At 48.3% G+C, this 26,968-nt stretch overlaps 1 protein-coding gene across 6 annotated transcripts in view; it reads right to left on the reverse strand.

The window, feature by feature from the left end:
• The window catches only part of LOC132395227 (plectin-like), a 430,787-nt gene that overhangs the window by 96,381 nt on the left and 307,438 nt on the right, over positions 1-26,968 (reverse strand). For all 6 annotated transcript variants that reach the window (XM_059971513.1, XM_059971516.1, XM_059971518.1 and 3 more), the window contains 3 exons: positions 15,113-15,270; positions 2,631-2,809; positions 1,691-1,829 (listed from right to left, as the gene is read on the reverse strand). In XM_059971513.1, coding sequence (XP_059827496.1) covers positions 1,691-1,829; positions 2,631-2,809; positions 15,113-15,270 — 476 coding nt within the window. The remainder of the gene's footprint in view (positions 1-1,690; positions 1,830-2,630; positions 2,810-15,112; positions 15,271-26,968) is intronic.

Consider the following 26,968-nt stretch of genomic DNA (forward strand, 5'->3'; position numbering starts at 1 on the left):
CCCCATCCCTACCTCTCTTTCTCTTTTATTTCCCATAATTCTCCACCTTCCCCCAGCCCATTTCCCTCCAGCCTATCACTTCCCAGCTCTCTACTTTATCCCTCCCCCCACTTCTTATCCCCCCTCGACCATCCCATGTTACTTCACTCCTGATGAAGGGTTTCGGCACGAAACCTTGTCATTACCTCCTCCCACAGATGCTGTCTGGCCTGCTGAGTTCTGCCAGCATTTTGTGTTTTTTTAAAATTCAACCTGCACAGCTGCTTTGAGTGTCCTATGGACTCAGACCTCAAGATCCCTCTGATCCCCCACACTGCCAAGAGTCTTACCGTTAATATTATATTATGTCTTCATATTTGACCTACCAAACTGAACCACTTCACACTTATCTGGGTTGAACTCCATCTGCCACTTCCCAGCCTATTTTTGCATCCTATCAATGTCCCGCTGTAATCTCTGACAGCCCTCCACACTATCCACAACACCTCTAACCTTTGTGTCATCAGCAAACTTACTAACCCATTCCTCCGCATCCTCATCCAGGTCATTTGTAAAACTCACAAAGAGTAAGGGTCCCAGAACAGATCCCTGAGGCACACCACTGGTCTCCATGCAGGGTATGACCCATCTACAACTATTCTTTGCTTTCTGTGGGCAAGCCACTTCTGGCTCCTAACTTTCTCAATAAGCTTTGCATGGGGTACTTTATCAAATGCCTTGCTGAAATCTATATACACTACATCTAAATGCGAGATGCAAAGGGACTTGAGAGTCCTTGTGCAGAACACAAGGTTAACTTGCAGGTCGAGTGGTGGTGAGGAAGGCAAATGTAATGTTAGCATTAATTTCAAGAAGTCTAGAATACAAGAGCAGGGATGTGATGCTGAGACATTACCTTGAGGGTTCAGAACAGTTCTGGGCTCCTCATCTTAGAAGAGATGTGCTGATGTGCTGGCATTGGAGAGGGTTCAGAGGAGGTTCATGAGGATGATTCTGGAAATGAAAGTGTTCTCATAGAAGGAACGTTTGAATGCTGTGTCTGTACTCGCTGATATTCAGAAGGATGGGGGGGGGGGGGGGGGAATCTCATTGAAAACTTCCAAATGTTTAAAGGCCCAGACTGAGACAAGAGAGCACAGCCTCAGGATAGAAGGGTGTCCATTTAAAACAGATGCAGAGAAATTTCTTTAGCCAGATGGTGGTGAACTTGTGGAATTTATTACCACAGGCAGTTGTGGATGCCAGGTCTTTGGGTGTATTCAAGGCAGAGCTTGATAGGTTCTTAATAGAACACAGCATCAAAGGCCACGGGCAGAAGGCCAGGGAGTGGCGTCGAGGAGCTGGAGGGAGAAAAGGATCAGCTGTGACTGAATGGTGAAGCAGACTTGATGGGCCAAGTGGCTTAGTTCTCCTCTTATGTCTTATGGTCTTATATTATGATCACTCCCCTAAGGGTTCCTTTTCCTTAAGCCCCCTAATCAATTCTGGTTCAATGCACAACGTCCAGTCCAGAATCCTCCACATCCTCCCTGGTGAATATGTAAATTATTAAGTTACATTCTTCATTCAGAACCTCTCATATTCCTTAGCTACACACATAACTTATCTCTAATCTTTCCATAGCTACCCTCTTCTTTCTAATGAATTTTGAAATGGTCTCAGGATTCTCAATGTCACTGCACAAACCTACCTTCAGCTGATGTGTGTGGACCTCCAGTGACTTGGTATCAGCAGGAACACTGTTCACCTCTCGCAGCCGCCTTTCATATTTTCTCACCAGCTCTTCAGCCTCCTGCGTACTGCGGATGACCACCTCAATAGTCTTCAATCTGCAGGCAGAAGTTGTGAGATCCTGAGCAATGGGCAAACAGGTTGCTAGCCTTGCTGCACTCCCCATGGAACCAGGCTGATCATAACAGTAGAATGTGTAATATACAAGACATTGGTCAACAACATCTCCCGGTTCTGAGCTTCTGTACTTTGCAATGCAATGCAAAGTCAGTGACCGACAGAGTCCACAAGTGTAGGAAACAGTGCTAGAGGAACTTGGACCTGCGGAAGGAAGTGGGTAGGTGATTCACCTGGATTCTCTTTTCAGATACTGCCTGATCTGCTGACTCCCTCTGAAACTGGGATGTTTGTTCACAATTGTGTAATCAGATTACACCCTCAGAGGGTAGATCTTTTAGGGAAACTGCAGAAGTAGAAGCCTATGGTGTCCATTCAGCCCCTCGACCCTGCCCTGTCTCTCATTCATGGCAGATATTCCAAATTCAGTACCCTGTTCCTGTCCTCTCCCCATATTCATTGCCCACTTTAGCTCAAAGGACTAATAACTTCAATCAAACATACTGATGACGTGTCCTCAACTGTTTTCTAAGGTGGAGAACAGGTTTGCCGTACTCCAGAATGACCCACAGCATTCTCTAATCTCTTATTCCTGACTTCCCTGCCACCAAGAGCATCCTACCACCATCCGGTCTGTCCCATTCTGCATTAGTGAGGTTCCGACCAGAACTGACGATAGACCAGGCTGCACTGATCTCCATCTGTCAGCTGTACATTGCAGAACCAGCCTGGTGCATGCGGTCTCTATACAGTCTAACCCACATCACCCAGCATCGACTCACTTCTCCAGGTACACCGAGGACAGGCTATAGACTCGATCCATCTTCTGCAGAGTGAGGTCAAGCTCAGAACGGAGCACAGGTGCACTGCTCAGCTGTTCAGGTGCAGACAGTACCTTCTCAGTCTTCTCAGTTACCGCGTCCAGGTTCGTTTTAATCCCAGCCAATTCCGAGTGGATTTTCTACCGGAGAAAGATAGACACAGAGAGATGCAATTAGAGACAGATTGAGAAAGAGAGAGAGACAGATTGAGAGAGACAGAGAGAGAGAGAGAGTCCGGGGCTCACATTATTGAGGGGCATGACTGAGGGAGGGTCACACTATGGGAGAGGCAGTACTGAAAGAAGCTCACACTGTTTGAGGTCTCTCTTCTAAAATTGAAGATTTGTGGTAAAATCATCAAATAACAGCTTTAGAGACTGCCCAAAGGCTTTGAGAGTGTAGAGAAAAACCTCAGCAGTGGTCTGGAACAGTTCCCTTTCCTGGAAGGATTCTGCTTTTGGTCCATGTCTCTTTGGTGCTGAGTGGTGGGTGCAGCTGGTGGATTGTCAAAGCTTCGAGTCTAACTTTGCTGGGAGCGAGGATGGATTTATTCTGGTGGTGACGCCAGAAAAACACCTCCCATTTGGAGTGCCTAGCTCAGGGCGACTGAGTGAAGAGCACTTTGGAGCAGCCAGTGGGAGAATGGAGTGGCCCAGGAGATGCTTTCATTTACAGTGGCATGGATGATACGGAGGTTCACCCTGCCTATCTGCTTGTTCCTCCCCTCCCCCTCCTGTCTCAACTCTGAACGCTTTCTTTTGACTCTTTGCTGGTGTTCCACTGAGTGTAGACAATGTAACATCCCAGAGGTGGTGGTAAACTCTTGAATTTTGACTGCGTTAGAATTTTGGGTTGTAGCTCCGAGGAGCTGACATGGCAGTCGTATGTGGAGGCTTTGAGCTCACGAGGAGGACCACCTGTTCAAATTACTGACTTTAAAGAACACTGTGCAATGTATTCCCACTTCAGTAAGTAGGAATGTCGCCATAAAAGCCATGGTTGGCGGTTGTACGGGCATTGTTGTATCAGTGGTTTTGAATGGGAAGACTATTTCCTATTTGAAGTCGGCGATGAGTGTGTTTTTGGCCCTGCAGGTTGACCCCAGTGCAGATGGTAATACTCACAGACGTTCACCCTCATATCCCTGATAAGGCCCTCTTCCCCTACCTGCACTCCCTAGGCGAAGTGAGATCAAAAATAACTTCTGTGGGCTATGAGCACCTATTCTCATTTCAGCAACAACTGCTTTTGCGGTTGGAGTGCTGTTGGGATGCCGAGGGACAATGTCATATACATTTTGTGGAGCATTATTACACCATCCTGTGGTCTACAGGCCGCCCAAGGTGCCATGCCTATAAAGAGCTTAGGCATATTTGGAAGAATTGCCTGAACTGTCAGGCTGTTAACTCTGCCTTGGAGGCACAAGGTGATACCACTGGGCCTTCCCCCGTTGACCCCACTCCTGCTTTTCCTCCCCCGTGCCATTGGCTGTGGAAACCTGGGATGGGCACGGTGCAAATGACGGTAAGGGGTGGTTTCAGGTGGCAGTTTGGAAGGTATGAAGAAGAAGCATCTGAAGGCTTTTCCCCCAGAGAAGGAGTGGGTGGTTATTGTTGAACTGAGCACACAGGGTCCTGTGGCTCCTGAGATCATAAGACAGAGACAGAGGTGGAGTTAAGATCGCACCGAACTGTCCTTTGCTTGCATCTTCAGAAACAGCTTCATTTCTATCTTTAATATCTTTATTTTTACCTTTCAGGGTTCTTTTGAAGACCCTGACCTGCGGTTACACGCTGACTTCGGTTCTTTGTGGGAATGGGACCCATTCTCAGGGTTTCAGGATTGGCTGTTGTTCGGCACACCTGAGAGTCTCGGCCTGAGAGTCCAGCTCGTGTTTGGAAGCCTAAGATCTCAGGGCTCTGGAGACAGGCAGATCGAGGGTCAGTATCTTGGCAGGAGACCCGTGTGTTGTTGGGGGTGTTGGAAAATCTTCTGCTGTGTGCCCAAAGACACGAGATCTTTGCGATCTTCCGATGCAGAGCTCGATAAAAGCGATGTAATGGACTTTTAACGTCGTAAGCTGTTTGTTATGTCTCCCTGCTCGCTGGGAAAATGGAGACACTCCTTCTCCCTTATTAGGGAGAGAGAGAACCTGTGGCACGGCGAATGCCGGTGTGACACACAAAGTCTTTAGGGTAACTGCAAGTCTGTGTCTTTGCTATTGCTTTGCTCACGCTTGAGTGCAATGCTTGCTTTTTCTTGCCAGTGGGGGGAGGGGGGGGAATTGTTGCTCACTGCCGCTTATGCACAGGATTGGGGAGCTGAGGGGGGGGACACTTCTGGGTTTTTATGTTTAACTGTCATTTATTCTTTGGGACACTTCTCTGTTTTCATGGATGTTTGTGAAGAAAAAGCATTTCAGGATGCCTACTGTATACATTTCTCCGACATTACATTGGTCCTTTGAACCTTTGAACAGAGGAGCAGAATTAAGCCATTCAGCCCATCAAGTCTGATCCACCAATCCGTCATGGTTGATCTTGGATCCCACTCAATCCCATACATCTGCCTTCATGCTATATCCTTTGATGCCCTGACTGATCAGGGAACTGATCCAACAAGAACCTGGGAAGTTGGGGGAGGGAAGGTGGTGCCAGAGACTGAGAATGCCTCTGAAATGGAAGTCATTGTACCTCAGCATATCTGTGGCCTGAAACGATGGAGGGATGTGTTCCCTGAGACTGGAGATTAGTGACCACAATATGAGGATGATTTATCCACACTAAAGGTCGTATGCACAGCGTATAATCCCTCAGAGCTGGAGGAAAGCCCTATTGTACAGGGGCTCTAGGCTGCGATGGCATCTCCTGACCATAAGCTGATGAATGGCGCACTGTAGAAGAGATATGTCGGGAGACAGACGTGCTTTCAGTTGAGGCTGCACACTCAGAGCACCTATTCCCTGGGGAGGGGCAAAGCCCTGTAGAACAGGGGTCACTTGTGGGGAGAGTCAGAGTGGGTTAAGTTTCCCAGATTGCGGCCTCATTCGAGGTCAAGTGCCCTGCTGAGGAGTGTCTGGTCCATGAGGGGAACTGAAGCAACCCTGGATCACCTTCCCATGTAGCTAATCAGAGAGGGAGTGCTCCAAGGGGTGAGGAGGGAGTGCTGATTCTGGGCAGGGTGACAATGGAGTGGATATGGGCATGACCCAGCTGGTTCTTAACCTGGCTCTGGGAGGGAATTGGGATCTCGGGGCAGAGGGACTTAATGGGTACTTTGCATCTGTCTTTACTGTGGAAGACTCTAGTGCCAGAGGTCGGTGAGTGGAAGGGAGCAGGAGTGAATGCCATTGCTATTACAAAGGACAATGTGCTAGGCAAACTCAAAGGTCTTAAGGTGGATAAGTCACCTGGGCCAGATGGACATCATCCAGAGTCCTGAGGGAAGTTGCTGAAAAGATAATGGATACATCGGCCATGATCTTTCAAGAATCATTTGATTCCGGCATGGTCAGAGGACTGAAAGATTGCAAACATCACACCACTCTTTAAGAAGGGAGGAAGGAAAAAGAATAGAAATTATAGGCCAGTTAGTCTAACCTCAGTGGTTGGGAAAGCATTGGATTCTATTACTAAAGATGAGGTTTTGAAGTACTTGGAGACAAATGATAAAATCAGCATGGTTTCTATAAAGGGAAATCTTGCCTGACAAATCTGTTAGTGTTCTTTGAAGAAGTAACGAGAAGGTGGACAAAGAAGAGGCAGTGGATGTCATTTACTTGGATTTTCAGAAGACATTTGTTAAGGTGCCACAAATGAGGCTGCTTAACAAGATAAAATCATATGGCATTATAGGAAAGATACTGGCATGGACAGAGGAATGGCTGACAGGTAGGAGACTGCGAGTGGAAATAAAAGTGGCCTTTTATTGGTTGGCTGCCGATCAATAGAGGTGTTCCTCTGGGGTCAGTATTGGGACTGCTACTTTCCACATTTTTTTGTCAATGATTTAGATAATGGAATTGATGGCTTTGTGACAAAGTTTGCAACTAATACAAAAATAGGTGGAGGGGTAGACAGTGCTGAAGAAGCAATGTGATTGCAGCAGGACTTAGACAAATTGTAAGAACGGGCAATAAAGTGGTAAATGAAATACAGTGCAAACACGAGGAAATCTGCAGATGCTGGAAATTCAAAAAACAACACACACAAAATGCTGGTGGAACACAGCAGGCCAGGCAGCATCTATAGGGAGAAGCGCTGTCGACGTTTCGGGCCGAGACCCTCCGTCAGGACTAACCGAAAGGAAAGATAGTAAGAGATTTGAAAGTAGTGGGGGGAAGGGGAAATGCAAAATGTTAGGAGAAGACCGGAGGGGGTGGGATGAAGCTAAGAGCTGGAAAGGTGATTGGTGAAAGTGATACAGAGCTGGAGAAGGGAAAGGATCATGGGACGGGAGGCCTCAGGAGAAAGAAAGGTAAGAAAGGTGGGGGGGGGGGGGGGGAGCACCAGAGGGAGATGGAGAACAGGCAAACAACTAAATATGTCAGGGATGGGGTAGAAGGGGAGGAGGAGCATCAACGGAAGATAGAGAAGTCAATATTCATGCCATCAGGTTGGAGGCTACACAGCCGGTATACAAGGTGTTGTACAACCTGAGTTTGGATTCATTTTGACAATAGAGGAGGCCATGGATAGACATATCAGAATGGGAATGGGACGTGGAATTAAAATGTGTGGCCACTGGGAGATCCTGCTTTTTCTGGCGGACCAAGCATAGGTGTTCAGCGAAACGGTCTCCCAGTCTGTGTCGGGTCTCACCAATATATAAAAGGCCACACTGGGAGCACCGGATGCAGTATACCACACCAGCCGACTCACCGGTGAAGTGTCACCTCACCTGGAAGGACTATCTGGGGCCCTGAATGGTGGTGAGGGAGGAAGTGTAAGGGCAGGTGTAGCACTTGTTCCGTTTACAAGGATAAGTGCCAGGAGGGAGATTGGTGGGAAGGGATGGGGGGGACGAGTGGAGAAAGGAGTCGCGTAGGGAGTGATCCCTAAGAAAAGCAGAAAGAGGGTGGGTGGGAAAAATGTGCTTGGTAGTGGGATCCCGTTGGAGGTGGCAGAAGTTACGGAGAATTATACATTGGACCTGGAGGCTGGTGGGGTGGTAGGTAAGGACAAGGGGAACCCTATCCTGAGTGGGGTGGCGGGTGGATGGGGTGAGGGCAGATGTGCGGGAAATGGGAGAGATGCGTTTCAGAGCAGAGTTGATGGTGGACAAAGGGAAGCCCCTTTGTTTAAAAAAGGAAGACATCTCCTTCGTCCTGGAATGAAAAGCCTCATCCTGAGAGCAGATGCGGCGGACAGAGGAATTGTGAGAAGGGGATAGCATTTTTGCAAGAGAGGGTGGGAAGAGGAATAGTCCAGGTAGCTGTGAGAGTCCGTAGGCTTATAGTAGATATCAGTAGATAGGCCATCTCCAGAGATGGAGACAGAAAGATCAAGAAAGGGGAGGGAGGTGTCGGAAATGGACCAGGTAAATTTGAGGGCAGGGTGAAAGTTGGAGGCAAAGTTAATGAAGTCGACGAGCTCAGCATGCATGCAGGAGGCAGCACCAATGTAGTCGTCGGTGTAGCGAAGGAAAAAAGGGGGATGGATACCGGTATAGACTTGGAACATGGACTGTTCCACAAAGCCAACAAAAAGGCAGGCATAACTGGGACCCAATATAGGTGCCCATGGCTACACCCTTGGTTTGGAGGAAGTGAGAGGAGCCAAAGGAGAAATTATTGAGAGTAAGAACTAATTCCACTAGACGGAGGAGAGTGGTGGTAGAGGGGAATTGGTTAGGTCTGGAATCCAAAAAAAGCAAAGAGCTTTGAGACCATCTAGGTGGGGGATGGAGGTATATAGGGACTGGACGTCAAAGGTGAAAATAAGACGGTGGGGGCCAGGGAACTTAAAATTATTGAAAAAATTCAAAGCATGAGAAGTGTCACGAACATCGGTGGGAAGAGATTGAACAAGGGGGGTAAGACAGTGTCAAGGTATGCAGAAATGAGTTCTGTGGGGCAGGAGCAAGCTGAGACGATAGGTCTACCTGGACAGGCAGGTTTGTGGATCTTGGGTAGGAGGTAGAAATGGGAAGTGCGGGGTGTGGGAACTATGGGGTTGGTGGCAGTGGATGGGAGATCCCCAGAGCTGATAAGGTTGGTGATGGTATAGGAGACAATGGCCTGGTGCTCCTTAGTGGGGTCATGATCAAGGGGTAAATAAGAGGAGGTATCAGAGAGTTGTCGTTGTGCCTCAGCCAGGTAGAGGTCAATACGCCAGACAACAACAGCTCCCCCCTTATCAGCAGGTTTTATAGTGAGGTTGGGATTGGTGCAGAGGGAGCGGAGAGCAGAGCGTTTGCAAGGAGTGAGGTTGGAATTGGAACAGGGTGTGGTGAAGTCAAGATGGTTGATGTCCCATCAGCAATTAGCAATAAAGAGATCCAGAGCAGGCAGAAGACCAGAGCGGGGTGTCCATGAAGAGGTGGAGGGTTGAAGACGGGAGAAGGGGTCATCAGAGAGTCCTCATCAAAGAAGTCGGTGGGGGTAGGAAATACAGTGTTGGGAAATGTATGATAATACAGTTTGGTAAAAGGAACAATAGTACAGACAATGATCTAAATGAGAAAAAGGTTCAATCATCAGAGGTGAAGAGGGACTTAGAAGTTCTCATGCAAGACTCCCAGAAGGTCAGAATGAGAATCAGAATCAGGATCAGGTTTATTATCACCAGCATATGACGTGAAATTTGTTAATTTAGCTGCAGCAGTTCAATGCAATATCTAATATAGAAGAGGAAAAAAAGTAATAATAATAAATAAAATAAAAATAATAGAGAAGATTTACTGGAATGTAAAAGAGATGTAAAAGATTTACTAGAATGTTATCTGGGTTTCAGCACCTAAGTTACAGGGGAAGGTTGAACGAGTTAGGTCTTTATTCTTTAGAGCATAGAAGGTTGAGGGGGGACTTGATAGAGGTATTTAAAATTATGAGGGGGATAGATAGAGTTGACATGGATAGGCTTTTTCCATTGAGAGTAGGGGAGATTCAAACAAGAGGACATGAGTTGAGAGTTGGGGGCAAAAGTTTAAGGGTAACACGAGGGGGAATTTCTTTACTCAGAGAGTGGTAGCTGTGTGGAATGAGCTTCCAGTAGAAGTGGTATAGAGGCAGGTTCAGTATTGTCATTTAAAGTAAAATCGGATAGGTATATGGACAGGATAGGAATGGAGGGTTATGGGCTGAGTGCGGGCCAGTGGGACTAGGTGAGAGTAAGCGTTCCCAGACTGTTTCCGTGCTGTAATTGTTATATGGTTATAATAGTAAGTAAATCAATTACAGTATACGCATATTGAATAGATTTAAAAAGTGTAAAAAAACAGAAATTCTGTATATTAAAAAAAAAGTGAGGTAGTATCCAAGAGTTCAATGTCCATTTAGGAATCAGATAGCAGAGGGGAAGAAACTGTTCCTGAATCGCTGAGTGTGTGCCTTCAGGCTTCTGCACCTCCTACTTGGATTTACAGGTTGGGTCTGTGGTAAAGAAGACAAATGCAATGTTGGCATTTAGCTTAAGGGGGAATATAAAAGCAAGGAGATAATGCTGAGCTTTTATAAGACACTAGTCAGGCCTCACTTAGAGTACTGTCAACAGTTTTAGAGCCCGTATCTCAGGAAGGATGATTTGTCATTGGAGAGAGTCCAGAGGAGGTTCAAGAAAATGATTCCAGGAATGAAAGGGTTAACATATCAGGAGCATTTGGGAGCTTTAGGCCTGTACTCACTGGAATTTAAAAGAATGCAGGTAGGGGGATCTCACTGAAACCTACTGAATGTTGAAAGGACTAGACAGGGTGGATGTGAAGAGGATGTTTCCTATGGTGGGAGTATCCTGAACTAGAGGGGACAGCCTCAAAATTGAGGGGCGACCCTTTAGAACAGAGGTAAGGAGGAATTCTTTCAGCCAGAGAGTAGTAAATCTATGGAATGCTCTGCCACAGACTGTGGTGGAGGCCCAGTCTGTGAATATACTTAAGGCAGAAGTTGATTGTTTCCTGATCGGTAAGGGCATCAAAGGGTCTGGTGAGAAGGCAAGTACATGGGGTTGGGAGGGATCTGGGATCAGCGATGATGGAATGTTGGATCAGACTCAATGGGCTAAATTGCATAATTCCGCTCCTATATCTTATGGTCTTATAGCCCTGGTGATGTGGTGGGGTCTCCCATTAGGATGGTGATGAGGAGTGAGGTGGTCACGTTGAGTGCAGATGGTGACAGCTTGGAGCGTGACAAGAGTGTGGGATGTGGTGTGGGAGAAGAGGGGTCTTTTTTTCAAGCTGAGATGGAAGACTTCCTTGACTCCAGCACTGAGACACAACCTGTCTCTGTGGATGAGATCCAGAAGTTCATGAAGACCTACTGGAGGAAACTGTTTTAAGGCCCAGCTAGCCACTGATCACTAGTCAGGTCTACAAGAGGTCTTTCAGTCTAGCCACACTATCCTCCAAAAGAAAGGGAGGGAGTTGAAATTACCCGCAAGGAGATGCTCCAATTTAAGAGACCCCTGGAGTCCCTGGAGAAGTGTTGTAAGGTGAAGACAGGAAAGGGCTTGAAGGAAAGCTCTGCTTCTTCTTCCTAGGGCTCTGGTGAGAGATCTCAATAAAGTGTGTCAGGAAGTTAAGTGTTGTAACCCTGAACATCAGTGGCGATGGGGGGGGGGGGGTTCTCTCCAGATTTCATAGTCTGAGACGGGAGATAGGGCTGAGCTTCTTGCAGGAACCTGCATCGTTCCAGAGATGAATCCACCTGGCTCCTGGAAAGGCGAGGGCAGGGTCCACATGAGCCACCTCAGCTCCACTTCCAGTGGGGTGGCCATCTTATTGACCCTTTTTTTCCCAGCCAGAGATATTTCAGGTTCAGGAACTCATGCCAGGCTGCCTGCTTCACCTTGCTGTGCACCAGGATGGTGAGCCAATGCATTTAGAGGGGATGGAGGCACGAGGAATGACTGACTGTACATCTCCAGGGCGCTGCCTCCTGGGCCGCAGTACTGGCTGACTCCACGTGGCTGGTTGTGTGCTCAGACCACCTCCTGGTGTGGGCAGAGTTCAACGCCCTACCTACAAAGGTTGGGTCTGTGTACTGGCATTTCAACCACAGGCTGTTGGAAGATGGTCGTTTCTAGGATTTGTTCTGTCAGTTTTGGAGGACCTGGCAGGAAGAACAGGGGAGTTTCCCTCTCTGAGGCTGTGATGGGATGTGGGCAAGGCTCACATCTGACTGTTCTGCCAGGAATATACTCATGGGTTGATCACGCAGTGCATGTCTTGGATCGGTTGGCTTGAGAAGGAGCTGATTGATTTAGAGTCCCAGCCAGGGCCGACCAATGGAGATCCGCCCCTCTGGGATGAGTACCAAAGGAAGGAGGCGCTGAGGCACCTGCAGCTCGAGAGATCCCGAGGTGCTTATGAGAGGTCGCGGGTCTAAATTCAACAGGATCTGGACCATGCCTCATCCTTCTTCTACTCTCTCGAGAAGGGGAGCTGTGTCCGCAGGCAGCTTGTGGAGCTGCTGGCAGATGGCTCCTTCGTCACAGACCCGGTGAAAATAGCTGTGGAAGTACATTCCTTTTATGAGGCTCTATTCTCGCCAGACCTGTGCAGTGAGGATGCACACAGGGTTCTGTAGGAAGATGCCAAGGGGTTCTAGCTGCCCCACTATCTTCGGTGGAGCTGACCAGTGTCCTCAACCAGCTGCAGAGAGGCAAATCCCTGGGACAAGATGGTTTGACTGTTGAATTTCTCCAGCCCTTCTGGGACATCTTAGGGGCTGATTATGCTGGGGTATTGGGGAAGAACATGGCGGTGGGTGAGATGACCCTCTCTTGGTGCAGAGCAGTTGTAACCCTGCTGCCAAAGACAGGGTATCTTGATTGCCTAAGGAATTGGCACACAGTATCTCTCCGCAGTGTGAAGTACAAGATCTTTTCCCAGGCAATGGCCGCCGTCTGGACTCTGTGCTGGCTCAAGTGGTCCACCGTGATCAGACCTGCATGGTCCCAGGGCAGTCCATTCAGGACAATATCCACATCATCACGGATTTGATTTACCTGTGCTGAGAAGCTGGTCCTCAGTCACCCTTCTCTCCCTTGACCAAGGCATTTCCCAGGGTGGACCTCGAGTATTTTTCTTTGGGACTTTGCATGTGTTTGTGCTTGGGCCACATTTTGTGCTTTGAGAAGGGCTGCATCAGGGGTGCCCCATGTTGGGGCAGTTATACTCTGTTTGTGTGGAGCCATTCCTGTGCCTTCTCTGTAAGAGGGTAACTGGTTTGGTTTTGCATGAACCAGACATGGAGATCATCCTTTCAGCTTACACCGACAACATCCTCCTTATGGCCACCATCCCACTGACTCGTAGAGAACGCGAGACTATGAACAGGTCTGCTTGGGTGCTTCATCTGCAAGGGTCAAGTGGAAAATATATGCAGGCCTCTTGGTGGGTCAATGGCAGGTGGATCCCTACCAGAGGGGTTGAGACCCTTTGCGTGGAGCACCACACACCTCCTCTACTTAGGAGTCTACCTGCGCTCGATGGAGGAAGCCTGGCTGGCAAACTGGTGGGATTTGGGGAAAAAGACCTCTACCCAGCTGGGATACTGGTCAGGCCTCCTTTGTGCAATCTCGTACTGGGGAAGAGAGTTGTAATAAATCAGCTCATTGCCTCCATGATATGGTCCTGGCTGGTTATTTTAGTCCAGAAGAAGCCGATGGATTTCTTTTGGGGCAATAGGAGGCATTAGGTCTCTGGTGTGGTCCTGATCACGGAGAGTGGTCAGTCATTAGTGTGCATGTGTACCCTACTCAGGACCCTGTACAGTGACCACTCTCTGAGATGGTATGCACTGGCAATGCACCTCCTCTGCTGCGGACACTGTCTTCCAGCGAACAGTATTAGCTGTGCTTCTTTGAGGGTACTGCCTCGCTTTTACTGAGCTGTTAAGGGTATGGGGTGTACTCATCCAGACAGAGTGCTCCTAAGTGCTCTAGCTGAGAGGGGGATTGGTCCTTCCTATCACAGTGGATGCTGAGGGGGCTCAGGGAAGCAGAGGGGTTCCAGCTGCACCTACATCTGATTGGCTGGAATTGCTTGTTGGACACAGGCCTTGGGATAACATGTGGGAGAGGGTCCTGCATAACATGAACCATCTTACAGGGATGCCCACCGTGCCCTTCCATGATGCTCCAAGGTGTTTCATGTACAGGCTGCTCCTGCACACCTTTCACTTCCTTGCCTTCGTCAGCTGACCAGGGTTGCCTTAGCAGCCTGTTTCACTGTCTGGCAGCAGAGGAGGTCCCCAGTGGAAATCTCTCAATGCTGGGGTCCTTCCCCGTACATTGGGGACCTGGGGTAGAGGTGGTGCACAGGGCAGTACTGTACTCTAGGTTTTTAAGCAGGTTCACTGACACCCCATCCACCTATCCATTCTGTGGGCAGGAGGAGTCAGTATAACATGGAGTGTATATGGAGTGTAAGAGGTTGCAGATCCTGTTAGAATATCTGAAGAGGCTGCTCATCAGGTTCTGGTTGTACTTCAGCCCAAGCTCCTTATCTATGGAAACCCAGTCCGGAAGCGGGTAGCTTGCTCCTGGGCCGTTCACAGGTCTAGCTGGTGGAAAGTCGAGGACTCTGCTAGAGCCAAATGCCTGCCCCTTTTCCAGGGTTACACAGGGGACTTCTTTAGCCAAAGGGTGGTGAATTTGTGGAATTTATGCCACATGCAGCTGTGAAGCCCAGGTCATTGGGTGTATTTAAGGCAGAGATTGATAGGTTCATGATTGGACATGGCATCAAAGGTTACCAGGAGAAGGCCGGGAACTGGGGTTGAGGAGGAGATAGAAAAAAGGATCAGAGCCATGATTGAATAGCGGAGCAGACTCAATGGGCCAGATGTCCTAATTCTGCTCCTCTGTCTTATCAACTTATTTCCGGGAGCGATGGGCCCCACCCCAGTGAATTGACGGTTTTAGACACTAGTAATCAAATTTTAATTTGAATTTATTCACTGTCTTGTTTATAGTTAATGTTTGTAATTTGTATATTTGTTGTGAAAATAAATTTCCATAGTTTTGTAAAACATAAGGGGAGATACTAAGGGGCAACATGATGTGGGGTAGACACAGGACAATGTGATCCTCTGTCCAGCTAAGCACCTTGGGAATGTTCAACTGCTCTTCCACAGTGGTGTCTTCACCTGGCTCACTAGGCTGTGACAGCCTGGGATAAATAGCAGTGAGTCTCACCATTACCGGCACACAGAAGGTGAAAATAATTAATCTGCGGCACCCCTCACCAATCCAACATCATGGTGTTCCCAGTGGGCTTACCCGCTGTTCAATCATCCGTTGTGTGCAGTCCCGCAGGGGCTCTCGGTCCAATGGCTGCCTGATCTTGTGCACTGTTCGATCTTCACATCGATCCAGCTGTAGGCGAATATCCTTCAGCTGCGTCACAAACTTCTTACAGCTCTGCTCAACTTCCTCACCTACAGCACAGGGAAGAAGGTTAGACCATCCCTCCAGAAAAAATCTGTCCCTCACTCTCCCAGCATCTAAAATTACTATAGTCTCATTTTCTCCCACTGACAGCATTTTCATTCTCAGTCTGGAAAGGATTCTGATTGTGTGGCAAAAACATCATGTGTGGTCCTATTCAAAAGTCTGAATGACTACCATCCAGTGGCCCTCACTTCACACATCATGAAGACCCTAAAGACGTTGGTCCTACCTCACCTCAGACCCCTAGTCAGATCAGCACATGATCCCCTGCAGTTTGCCTACAAGCAGCACTGTGAGGATCATCTTTTTTGATTTCTCAAGTGCCTTCAATACCATACAGCCCTTCTTGCTGGGAGAAAAACGCCATTCCATGTAGGATGGCACTTCCATTGTATCTTGGATAATGCATTACCTGTCTGGCAGACCAAAGTACGCGTGGCTTCAGAGCTGTGTGTCAGACATGGCTATAAGCAGCACTGGGACCACATTGGCTCCCTTCCTGTTTACCCTGTATACTTTAGATACGACACTGAGTCATGTCACCTGCAGAACTTTCCTGCTGCCTCAGCAATAGTTGGATGTATAAAGGGAGGATAGGAGGTTGAATACAGGGCCCTGGTGGAGAACTTTGTCAAATGATGCAAGCTGAATCATCTGCAGCTCAACATTAGTAAGACAAAGGAGACGATGATGGTCTTAAAGAAGATTAAGCTTGCATCACTCCCTGTTACTACTGATAGTGAAGATGTGGTTGTGGTGAGGACCTTCAAGTACCTGGGGGTACACCGGGATGGCAGTCTTGAGTGGAGCACCAACACAGAGGCTGTGTGCAAGAAGACCTACTGAACGTTGAAAGGACTAGATAGGGTGGATGTGGAGAGGACGTTTCGTATGGTGGGGGTATCCAGAACTAGAGGGAAACCCTTAGATCAGAGATAAGGAGGAATTTTTTTTAGCTGGAGTAGTAAATCTGTGGAATGCTCTGCATAGTCTTCATTGGAAGCCAAGTCTGCATGTATACTTAACGTGGAAGTTGATTGTTTCCTGATCAGTCTGGACATCAAAGGAGTAGGCAGGTGTATGGGGTTGAGTAGGATCTGGGATCAGCCATGATGGAATGGCGGAGAAAACTCGATGGGCTGAATGGCCTAATTCTGCTCCTATGTCTTATGTTATTATGGTTCAAGGGCCAGAGCTGACTCTACTTTCCAAGGAGACTGAGATCCTTTGGAGTATACAGGCCTCTCCTTCACATGTTCTACCAGTCTGTTGTCACTACTACAATCTTCTATGCAGTGATGTGCTAGGACAATGACATCAACACAGGTGATACCAACAGACTCAATAAACTGATTAGAAAGGCTGGCTCTGTTACAGGAGTTAAACTGGTTGCATTGGAGGCTGTGGTGGAACAAAGGACCCTAAAGAAAATCCTGGCACTTCTGGACAATGTTTCTCACCCTCTGCATGCCACCTTGGCTGAACAGAGGAGCACTTATAGTAACAGACTGAGACAACTGCCCTGCTCCAAACAGTGCTCTATGAGGTCATTCTTATCCTCGGTTATTCAGCTCTATAATGAGTCAACCTATAGCTGGGGAAGTGATGACCCCTTCCTGTTAGACTGTTTGTGGTAACTTACTTCTTATTCTTTCTACTTCTATTCTATTGAACTGAATCAAACTGACTTTATTTCTTACATCTTTCACATACATGAGGAGTAAAAATCTTTACGTTACATCTTCGTCTGAATGTGCAATGTGCAAGTTATAGTAATTTGTATAAATAATATGTACAGTAAGATATACAACAGAACCGTCAATATAGCTTAGAAATGCAGTTGTGCCAGCATATATTAATCAATCTGATGGCCTGGTGGAAGTAGCTATCCCAGAGCTTGTTGGTCCTAGCTTTAATGCTGTGGTACTGTTTCCCAGATGGTAGTAGTGGAATAGTTTATGGTTGGGATGACTCAGGCCCCTAATGATCCTTCGGGCCCTTTTTACATACTTGTCTTTGTAAATGTCCTGAATAGTGGGAAGTTCACATCTACAGATGTGCTGGGATGTCCACACCACTCTCTGTAGAACCCTTGCAATTAGGGGAGGTACAGTTTCTGTACCAGGCAATGATACAACCAGTCAGGATGCTCTCAATTGTGCTCCTGTAGAAAATTCTTAGGATTTGGGGACTCATTCCAAACTTCTTCAACCGTCTGTTATTTCACATGGTAGGGGATCTTAGGACAAGAGCCACGATTTCAGGATTGAAGGACGTCCACTTAGAACAGAGATGTGGAGAAATTACTTTAGTCAGAAGGTGGTAAATCTGTGGAATTTGTTGCCACGAGCAACTGTGGAGGCCAAGTCATTTAAGGCAGGGATAGATAGATTCTTGAATAGCCATGGCATCAAAAGCTACAGGGAGAAGGCAGGGGAGTGGGGATGACTGGAAGAATTGGATCAGTGCATGATTGAATGGCGGATCTAACTCGATGGGCCGAATGGACTACTTCTGCTTCTATATCTTATGGTCTGAGGTAAAAGAGGTGCTATTGTGCTTTTTTCACCACACAGCCGGTATGTACAGACAAAGTGAGATCCTCAGTGATGTGCATACCGAGGAACTTGAAGCGGTCCATCCTGTCAACTCCAGATGCACTCATGATAATAGGGGTTAGCCTGTCTCCGTTCCTCCTATTGTCCACAACCAGCTCCTTTGTTTTTGCAACACTGAAGGAGAGGTTGATTTCTTGACTCCACTGTGTCAGGGTGATGACTTCTCTGCAGGCTGCCTCAATATTATTTGAGATAAGGCCAATCAATGTAGTATGTTGCATGTGGCAACAAATTCCACAAATTCACCATCCTTTGGCTAAAGAAATTTCTCTGCTTCTGTTTTAAAAGGGGCCCCTTTATTGTGTGACTGTGCCCTCTTGTCCTTGACATTCCCACCAGGGGAAACAACCTTTCCACATCTACTTTGTCTAGGCCCTTCAATATTCGAAAGGTTTCAATGAGATTCCCCCCCCCCCCCCATCCTTCTGAATTCCAGCGAGTACAGACCCAGAGCCACCAAACATTCCTTGTCTGATCAACCTTTCATTCCTGGAATCATATTTCTGAACCTCCTCTGGACCTTCTCCAATGCCAGCACATCTTTTCTAAGATGCAGGGCCCAAAACTGTTCACAATACTCAAGGCGAGTGCTTTATAAAGCCTCAGCATCACATCTGAGCTCTTGTATTCTAGACCTCTTGAAATGAATGCTAACATGCATTTGCCTTCCTCACCACTGACTCAACCTGCAAGTTTACCTTTAGGGTGTTCTGCACAAGGACTCCCAAGTCATTTTGCATCTCAGATTTTTGGATTTTCTCCCCGCTTAGAAAATAGTCTGCAAGATATTATGAGGAATAGATAGAGTGGACAGCCAGCACCTCTTCCCCAGGGCACCACTGCTCAGTACAAGAGGACATGGCTTTAAGGTAAGGGGAGGGAAGTTCAAGGGGGATATTTGAGGAAGGTTTTTCCACTCAGAATGCACTGCCTGAGTCAGTGGTGGAGGCAGATACACTAGTGAAGTTTAAGAGACTACTAGACAGGTATATGGAGGAATTTAAGGTGGGGGATTACATGGGAGGCAGGGTTTGAGAGTCAGCACAACCTTGTGGGCCGAGGGGCCTGTAATGTGCTGTACTATTCTATTTTCTATATTTTTCTACTACCAAAGTGCATTTTCCAACATTGTATTTCATTTGTCATTTTCATGCCTGTTCTCCTATCTTTCTATGTCCTTCTGCATCCTTTCTGTTATAAGGCCATAAGACCATAAGATACAGTCAAGTCACTTTTTATTGTCATTTCGACCATAACTGCTGGTACAGTACACAGTAAAAATGAGACAACGTTTTGAGGACCATGGTGCTACATGAACAATATAAAAACTACACTGAACTACGTAAACCAACACAAAAGCTACACTTGACTACAGACCTACACAGGATTGCATAAAGTACACAAAACAGTGCAGGCATTAAAATAAATAATAAACAAGTCAATAGACACAGCAGAGGTCAGTAGGCTCCCCCGTTGGCTTGGGGGAAAATAGGTGCAGAAGTAGGTCATTTGACCCATTGAGTCTGCTTCATCGTCCAATCATGGGCTGATCCAATTCTTCTAGTCATCCACACTCCCCTGCCTTCTCCCCATAACCTTTGATGCCCTGGCTAACCAAAAACCTATCTATCTCTACCTTAAATGCACCCAATGACTTGGACTCTACAGCTGCACATGGCAACAAATTCCACAGATTTACCACCCAATAACGAAAGTAATTTCTCCGCATCTCAGTTCTAAATGGATGTCCTTCAATCCTGAAGTCATGCCTTCTTGTCCTAGACCCTTCGATCATGGGAAATAAATTTGCCATATCTAATCTGTTCAAGCCTTTTAACATTTGGAATGTTTCTATAAGATCTCCCCTCATTCTCCTGAACTCCAGGGAATACAGCTGCCAGACATTCCTCATATGGTAACCTTTCATTCCTGGAATCAATCTCATGAATCTTCTCTGAACCCTCCCCAATGTCAGTATATCCTTTCTACAATAAGGAGCCCAACACTACCTGCCCCTCCACCAATTTTCGTATCATCTGCAAACTTGGCAACAAAGCCATCTATTCCATCATCTAAATCATTTATATACAGCATAAGAAGAAATCATCACAACAATGACCCCTGTGGAAAACCACTAGTCACTGGCAGCCAACCAGAAAAGGATCCTTTTGTTCCCACTTGCTGCCTCCTACCAATCAGGCAATGCTCTAACCATATTAGTAAGTTTCATGTAATACCATGGGCTCTTAATTTGGTAAACAGCCTCATATATGGCACCTTGTCAAAGACTTTCTGAAAGTCCAAATATACAACATCCACTATGTCCCCTTTATCTATCCCACTTGTAATCTCCTCAAAGAATTCCAACTGGTTTGTCAGGCAGGTTTTTCCCTGAAGGAAATCATGCTGACTTTGTACTCTCTTGTCCTGTGTCACCAAGTACTCCATCATCTCATCCTTAACAATTGACTCTATCATCCCCCCAACCACTAAGTATCTATCTGTCTATCTAAGATCATAAGACATAGAGGCAGAATTAGGCCATTCAGCCCAATTCAAATCTGCTGCTGTCTGATTTATTAACCCTCCCAAACCCCAATATTCAATAGACTTCAATGAGATACACCCTCATTCTTCTCACCAGCATATTACTGGGACTGGAGGATAAGTTACGAGGAGATGAAGCTGGGACTGCTTCCCCTGGTGTGAAGGAGGTTGAAATTTATACAATTATGAGGACTATAGATAAGATGGATGATCACAGTCTTTTCCTTGGGTTAGGAAATAAAGAACTATAGGGCAGAGGTTTAAATTGAGGGAGGAGATTTAATCAGAAGCTGAGGGGCAAAATTTTCGCTGTAAGGATGGTCAGTATATGGAATGAATTGCCAAAGAAAGTGGCTGAGGTAGGTACATTAACAACATTTGGAAGGCATTTGGGCAGGTTCATGGACAGGAAAGCTTTAGAGGGAAATGGGCCAAGTGGCAGCAAAAGCAACTAGCTTAGATGAGCATCTTGGTCAGCATAGAGATGGGCCGAATGACCTGCTGTGCGCTGTATGACTGCGCCTCTACGAATGCATTCACTGTGAATCTCTAAAAGGTTAGTCAGGTGATCCCAGCCTTCAGGAAGGATAAGGCAAAGGAACACACACCGATCTTCATAGAGGGATCAGAAATGGAGAGAGCGAGCTGTTTCAAGTTCCAGGGTGTCAAGATCTCTGAGGACCTAACCTGATCCCTACATATCAATGCAGTTATAAAAGAGGCAAGACAGCAACTATACCACATTAGAAGTTTGAAGGAATATGTCAACAAATACACTCAAAAACTTCTATAGATGTACCATAGAGAGCATTCTGACAGGCTGCATCACTGTCTGGTATGGGGGGGGGTCTACTACACAGGACCAAAAGAAACTGCAGAGGGTTTCAAATTTAGTCAGTTCCATCTTGGGTACTAGCCTACAAAGTACCCAGGACAGCTTCAAGGAGTGGTGTCTCAGAAGGGCAGCATCCATTATTAAGGTCCTCCAGCACCCAGGGCACGCTTTTTTCTCACTGAAGTAGGAGGTAGAGAAGCCTGAAGGCACACACTCAGCGATTCAGGAACAGCTTCTTTCCTTCTGCCATCCAATTCCTAAATGGCCATTGAACCCTTAAACATGACCTCACTTTCTTAGTATACGTTACTTATGTTTTTGCATGATTTTTAATTTATTCAATATATGTATACTGTTATTTATTTATTCTTTTATATTATGTATTGCATTTGTACAATGTACTGTGTATGTAATCAAAATGGCTTCTTTGGTTTGCTAGAGTAGGAATGCTTTTATGTCTGATAAGTGTTTTCTCTCGCAGTTGTTTAGCTTTGGACTTGCTGATATGGGGATTGTATTCATTTGTTAACCAATGGGGAATGTTATTTTGTCTTGTGAGGCTGGGAGCTTGGGGGTTTTGCGGTCTTTTCAGGGGAGGCAGGAAAGAGACGCCGAAGAAGGTGGACGTGCGCTGCACTGCTCGGTCGACCACCGGTTTGTCCCAGGTGTGAGGACATGGAGGTCGGAGGAAAGTGACCAGGGGTCGAAGGTAAAAGGTATTGGGCAGGTGGAATTGGTAGCTAGACGGTGTGGTAAAGAGGTAGAGTTCAGTTGGATGTTGGTTCGTACGAGTGCTGACGTCAGGACGTTGGGACTGCCGGTGACGGTCAGTGTACCGGGGGAGGCGGGGCCGTGGGGGCTCCACACCCTCTCCGAGGATGAGGATGACGAGACACCGGCGGAGGAGCTAGAGCTAGAGGCGGCCCCTAGAGAGGTGCCTGTCACTAGTAAAGGGGGGTCGGAGGGGGAAGGTGTGACTAGGCTCCGCCCCCCAGGTAGGGTGGAAGCCTCGGAGCTGGCAGCCGCACTTAACTCCCCGGTGGGAGTGGCCGAGGGGCCACGGTTGAAGCTGGGGGTGTTCTCCGGAGCCAAGCCTACCCCGGATGGGGTGGTGGACTATGAGACCTGGATCGAGCATACGTCCTTGATGTTAGAGGAGTGGCCAGGCTCGGAGGAGGAGAAGAGGTGGCGATTGGTGGGAAGTTTGAGGGGTGCGGCAGCCAAAACCGTCCGGGAGTTGAAAGCTGAAAAGCCTGGGGTTTAAGTGGAGGAATGCATTGAATTTTTGGAGGGAGCGTTTAGGTTGTTGGGGAACCCTGGCTGCTTTTAACAGAGTTCCAACGCCTGGAACAACGGAGAGGGGAAAAGCTCTCTGAGTACATATTTCGGATGGAGGGGATGCTTACGGGGTTGCGGCGCTGGGGGGTAGTGAAGGTGCCTGACGTGGCTAGCGTGAGGATGAGTCAGATATTCAGTGGCTCTCTGGAGGAGGACAAGGTGGCGTGGACTATCCGGCAGGCTTATAGGAAGGGCCCCCCTCCATCCTTCGGGCAACTGATCAGAGAGGTGCGGGAGGAAGAGAGAGCGTTGGGGCGGAAAAGGGGCTCGGGCCACCGGGAGCAATCCTCAGCAATACAGGAAGTGGTGGCTGGGTGGAGGACTGAAAACCTCCAGGGGAGTAGGGACCCCCTCTGGAAGGGAAGAACAGGGAAGGTACTCACTCCCGGGGGCGGCCCATGCAGTGGGTTGGGAGCTGGGGCCGTCCTGGGAGAGGAGGGGCGGCAGGCAGTGTGTGCTTTAACTGTGGGAAAGAGGGGCATTTCAGGCGGGACTGTGGGCGGCCGAGGGTGTGCTATAGCTGTGGAGAGGAGGGACATTTGCGGTGGGATTGTGAGAGAGAAGGAACCCCGTGGAGGGCAAGCCCCCCTGTGACTAAGAAGTGAGAGGTATCGGGAAACTTAGGAGAGGCTCAATGAGGGAATGGACTGGAGCCTCTGGAGGAACATGTTCCCAGAGATCAGCCAGGGGACCACCAGGTGCCCACGCCTCTATTCCAGATGGGCTGGTAGGACCCCGTGCCAGTGTGTGTCTACGGATAGAGGGAGTTTACTCAAAAGCCATTCTTGATATGGGGTCGCAGGTGACCTTATTGTACCAGTCTTTCTACAACAAATATCTAAAGCATTTGCCCGTAACCCCATTTGACGCCCTGCAGATTTGGGGTGCGAGTTAGGGTGACTACCCATACGATGGGTACCTGTCGGTGAGATTGGAGTTCTCAGAGGGCGATGTGGGAGTGTCCAAAGCCATTGAGACGTTGGTGTTGGGTGTGTCTGGATCCGGTGGAAACTAGTGGTGCTGCCCTCCTGGTGGGGACCAACTCCCCCGTTGTGCGATGGTTCCTGGGAGATTGTAAGGAAAAAGGGGAGGAACACTTTCTGGAGACTCTCTCAGTGCATCCAGTGTTTTGAACCATATTCGAAGAAGGGGTTGCCCCCTAAGGGCTGGACCCAGAGTGTAAACGAGGGACGGTGTGGTGTACACAGGCGAGGCCCAAGGTGATTCGACCGGGGGAGGGGGGGGGAGCGCTTGTGATGGGGACCCCCAGATTCCCCGGAGTGCTGATAAGCGAAGCCATGTTAGTAGACGCCCCGGACGATCTTGAAGGGGAGACACGATTTCCAACGGGTGCGCTGGTGAGGCCCGAAGTGCAGAGACCAGGGGTGGTCCTTGTGAGGCGTATAGCCGTAAGTGTCAGGAACACCATGGCAAGAGAAATCACCTTTAAGAGGGGAATGCCACTGGCGCATCTGTTCCCAGTGACGGTAATGTCTAGCACACCAGCGAGGACCCCTAACGGGAGGGGATTGGAGCATCGAGGGGAGCTGACCGCTGAAGCCTTTAACTTCGGGGATTCTCCAGTGTTGCCGGAGTGGAAAAGCAGGCTAGAGGAGAAGATGCTGAAGATGGAAGCTGTTTTTTCTCGGGGCGAGTTTGATGTGGGCTGCTCCAAAAGCACTCGCCACATCATCCGGGTGATGGAGGACACCCCGTCCCGAGAGAGATCGCGGCGGCTGGCCCTGGCAGATGTTGAGGATGTGCAGCAGCACTTGTGCAAGTTGAAGGAAGCCAGAATCATAGCTGAGTCTCGAAGTCCTTATGCGTCCCCAATAGTGGTGGCACGGAAGAAGAATGGGATGTGTGTTGACTACAGGACTTTGAATCGGCGAACGGTCCCTGATCAATATACAGTCCCGAGGGTCGAGGATGCATTGGCCTGCCTGAGTGGAGCAAAACGGTTCAGTGTGCTGGACTTAAGGAGTGGGTATTATCAGATCTCGATGAGTGAGGGTGATAAAGAGAAGACAGCCTTTATCTGCCAGCTGGGGTTCTTCCAGTTCGAACGAATTAGGGGCCCCAGCCACCTTCCAGAGGCTCATGGAAAGGACTGTGGGGGATATGAATCTGTTGGAGGTGCTGGTGTACCTGGACGATTTGATAGTGTTTGGATTGACTTTGGAGGAACATGAAGAGCGGCTGTTAAAGGTATTAAGCCGGCTTAAGGGGGAAAGGCTGAAGCTTTCCCTGGACAAATGCCAGTTCTGCAAGTCGTCAGTCAGCTACGTTGGCCATATCATTTCGCAAGAGGAAGTGGCTACTGATCCAGCCAAGATAGAGGCCGTGACCACCTGGCTGAAACCACAGAAAGTGAACGCTCTGCACTCATTTTTGGGGTTCTGTGGGTATTACCGCCGATTCGTGAAAGGATATGCCAGAATGTGTCACCCGTTGACTCAGCTGTTGTGTGGCTATCCCCTGGTGGGAAAGAAAAGGAAGGGGGACCGGAGGCAAGACGCTGGAGGATACTGGAACCCGGCGAAACCTTTTGGTTCGAGATGGGATGATCGATGTGAAGAAGCGTTCCGACCTTTGAAAAGGGTGCCGACCCAGGCCCCGGTGCTGGCTTTTGCCGATCCCCAGAAGCCATATGTGCTGCACACAGATGCCAGCCGAGAGGGTCTAGGGGCTGTTCTGTACCAGGAGCATGGCAAAGCATTGAGACCGGTAGCATTTGTCAGCCGAAGCTCGTCGCCATCTGAGAGAAACTATCCCACTCACAAGTTGGAATTCCTGGCGCTGAAGTGGGCGGTGGTGGACAAGTTGAGCGATTACCTGTACGGAGCCAAGTTTAGGGTGAGAACAGATAACAATCCTCTAACTTATATTTTGACTTTGGCTAAGCTGGATGCCACAGGACATCAGTGGCTGGCGACCTTGTCGGTATATGATTTCAGCCTGAAGTACCGCCCAGGAAGCAGGAATGTCGATGCGGAAGCTTTGTCATGTCAGGAGCCGGGGGAACAGGAGAAGGACGAGGAGTGGGAGAGTGTCCCTGTCCCTGGAGTGAAGGCGATGTGTCAGTTTGCTATCACTGTGAAGGCCGAGGGAAGAGGGAGGCTGGAGCGAGTTGTGGACCATTTGGGGGTTTTTGACGACGCCATATCCCTAGCTTACTGTGACCTGACCACACTGCGGACTAAACAGTTGCCGGAACTGAGTCCGGGGGAAGTGGCAGCTGCTCAGCAAAATGACCCGGGTCTTGGCACTGTGTGGAGAGCGGTCGAGAAGGGGGATGGGGTGTGGGCCGAGAAGGAGAAACACCCATTTGTGCCTCTGTTGTTGAAGGAGTGGCCTCGGTTAAAGTTAAAGAACCGAATCTTGTACCGGGTCACGGCATCTCAGGACCAACCCCGCCGTTGGCAACTGGTCATGCCGGAGAAGTATCCGCAGACTGTACTCCAGGCCTTGCATGATGATTCTGGACTCTTGGGGGTGGAAAAGACCTATGGATTACTCAAAGACCGGTTCTACTGGCCCCGGATGAGGGGGGAGGTGGAAGAATACTGTAGGGGATGCAGTCGTTGCATCCAGAGGGAGAACCTGCCGGCGTTGGTGGCTCCACTGTCGCACTTGCAGTGCGGGACCTCTGGACCTGGTATGTATGGATTTTCTGTCGATTGAGCCTGACACCAGCAACACTGCGAATGTCTTAGTCATCACTGATCATTACACTCGCTATGCTCAGGCATTTCCCACTAAGGATCAGAAGGCGACGACAGTGGCGAAGGTGTTATGGGAGAAGTATTTTGTTCATTATGGCATTCCCAGGCGAATCCATAGAGATCAGGGGCGGGACTTTGAGAGCCGCCTTATCCATGAATTACTGACTATGCTTGGGGTTGAGAAATCCAGGACTACCCCTTATCACCCACAGGTTGATCCTCAGCCAGAGAGGTTCAACAGGACCCGGTTGCATATGCTTGGGACGCTGGAGATTGGGCAGAAAAGTAAGTTGAGTCGTCATATTGGACAATTGGTCCACTGTTACAACTGTACTCGCAATGATGCTACAGGGTACTTGCCTTATTATCTGATGTTCGGGCGGGAAGCCAGGTTGCCCATTGACTTGTGTTTTGGGGCTGAAGTGGGTGAATTACCCGGGAAGCCCTATCTGAAGTATGTGTCCAATATGAAGAGGGAGTTACAGAGGACGTACGAGTTGGCCGAGGCAGCGGCTACCAAACAAAATCAGAGGAATAAGATGAGTTATGATCAAAAGGTGAAGTTTGCCCAATTATTGCTGGGCGACCGGGTCTTTTTACCTAATTTGGGACTCCCTGGTAA

Source organism: Hypanus sabinus, chromosome 6, assembly GCF_030144855.1.
Source record: "Hypanus sabinus isolate sHypSab1 chromosome 6, sHypSab1.hap1, whole genome shotgun sequence".
In the NCBI taxonomy this organism is placed as follows: Eukaryota; Metazoa; Chordata; class Chondrichthyes; order Myliobatiformes; family Dasyatidae; genus Hypanus; species Hypanus sabinus.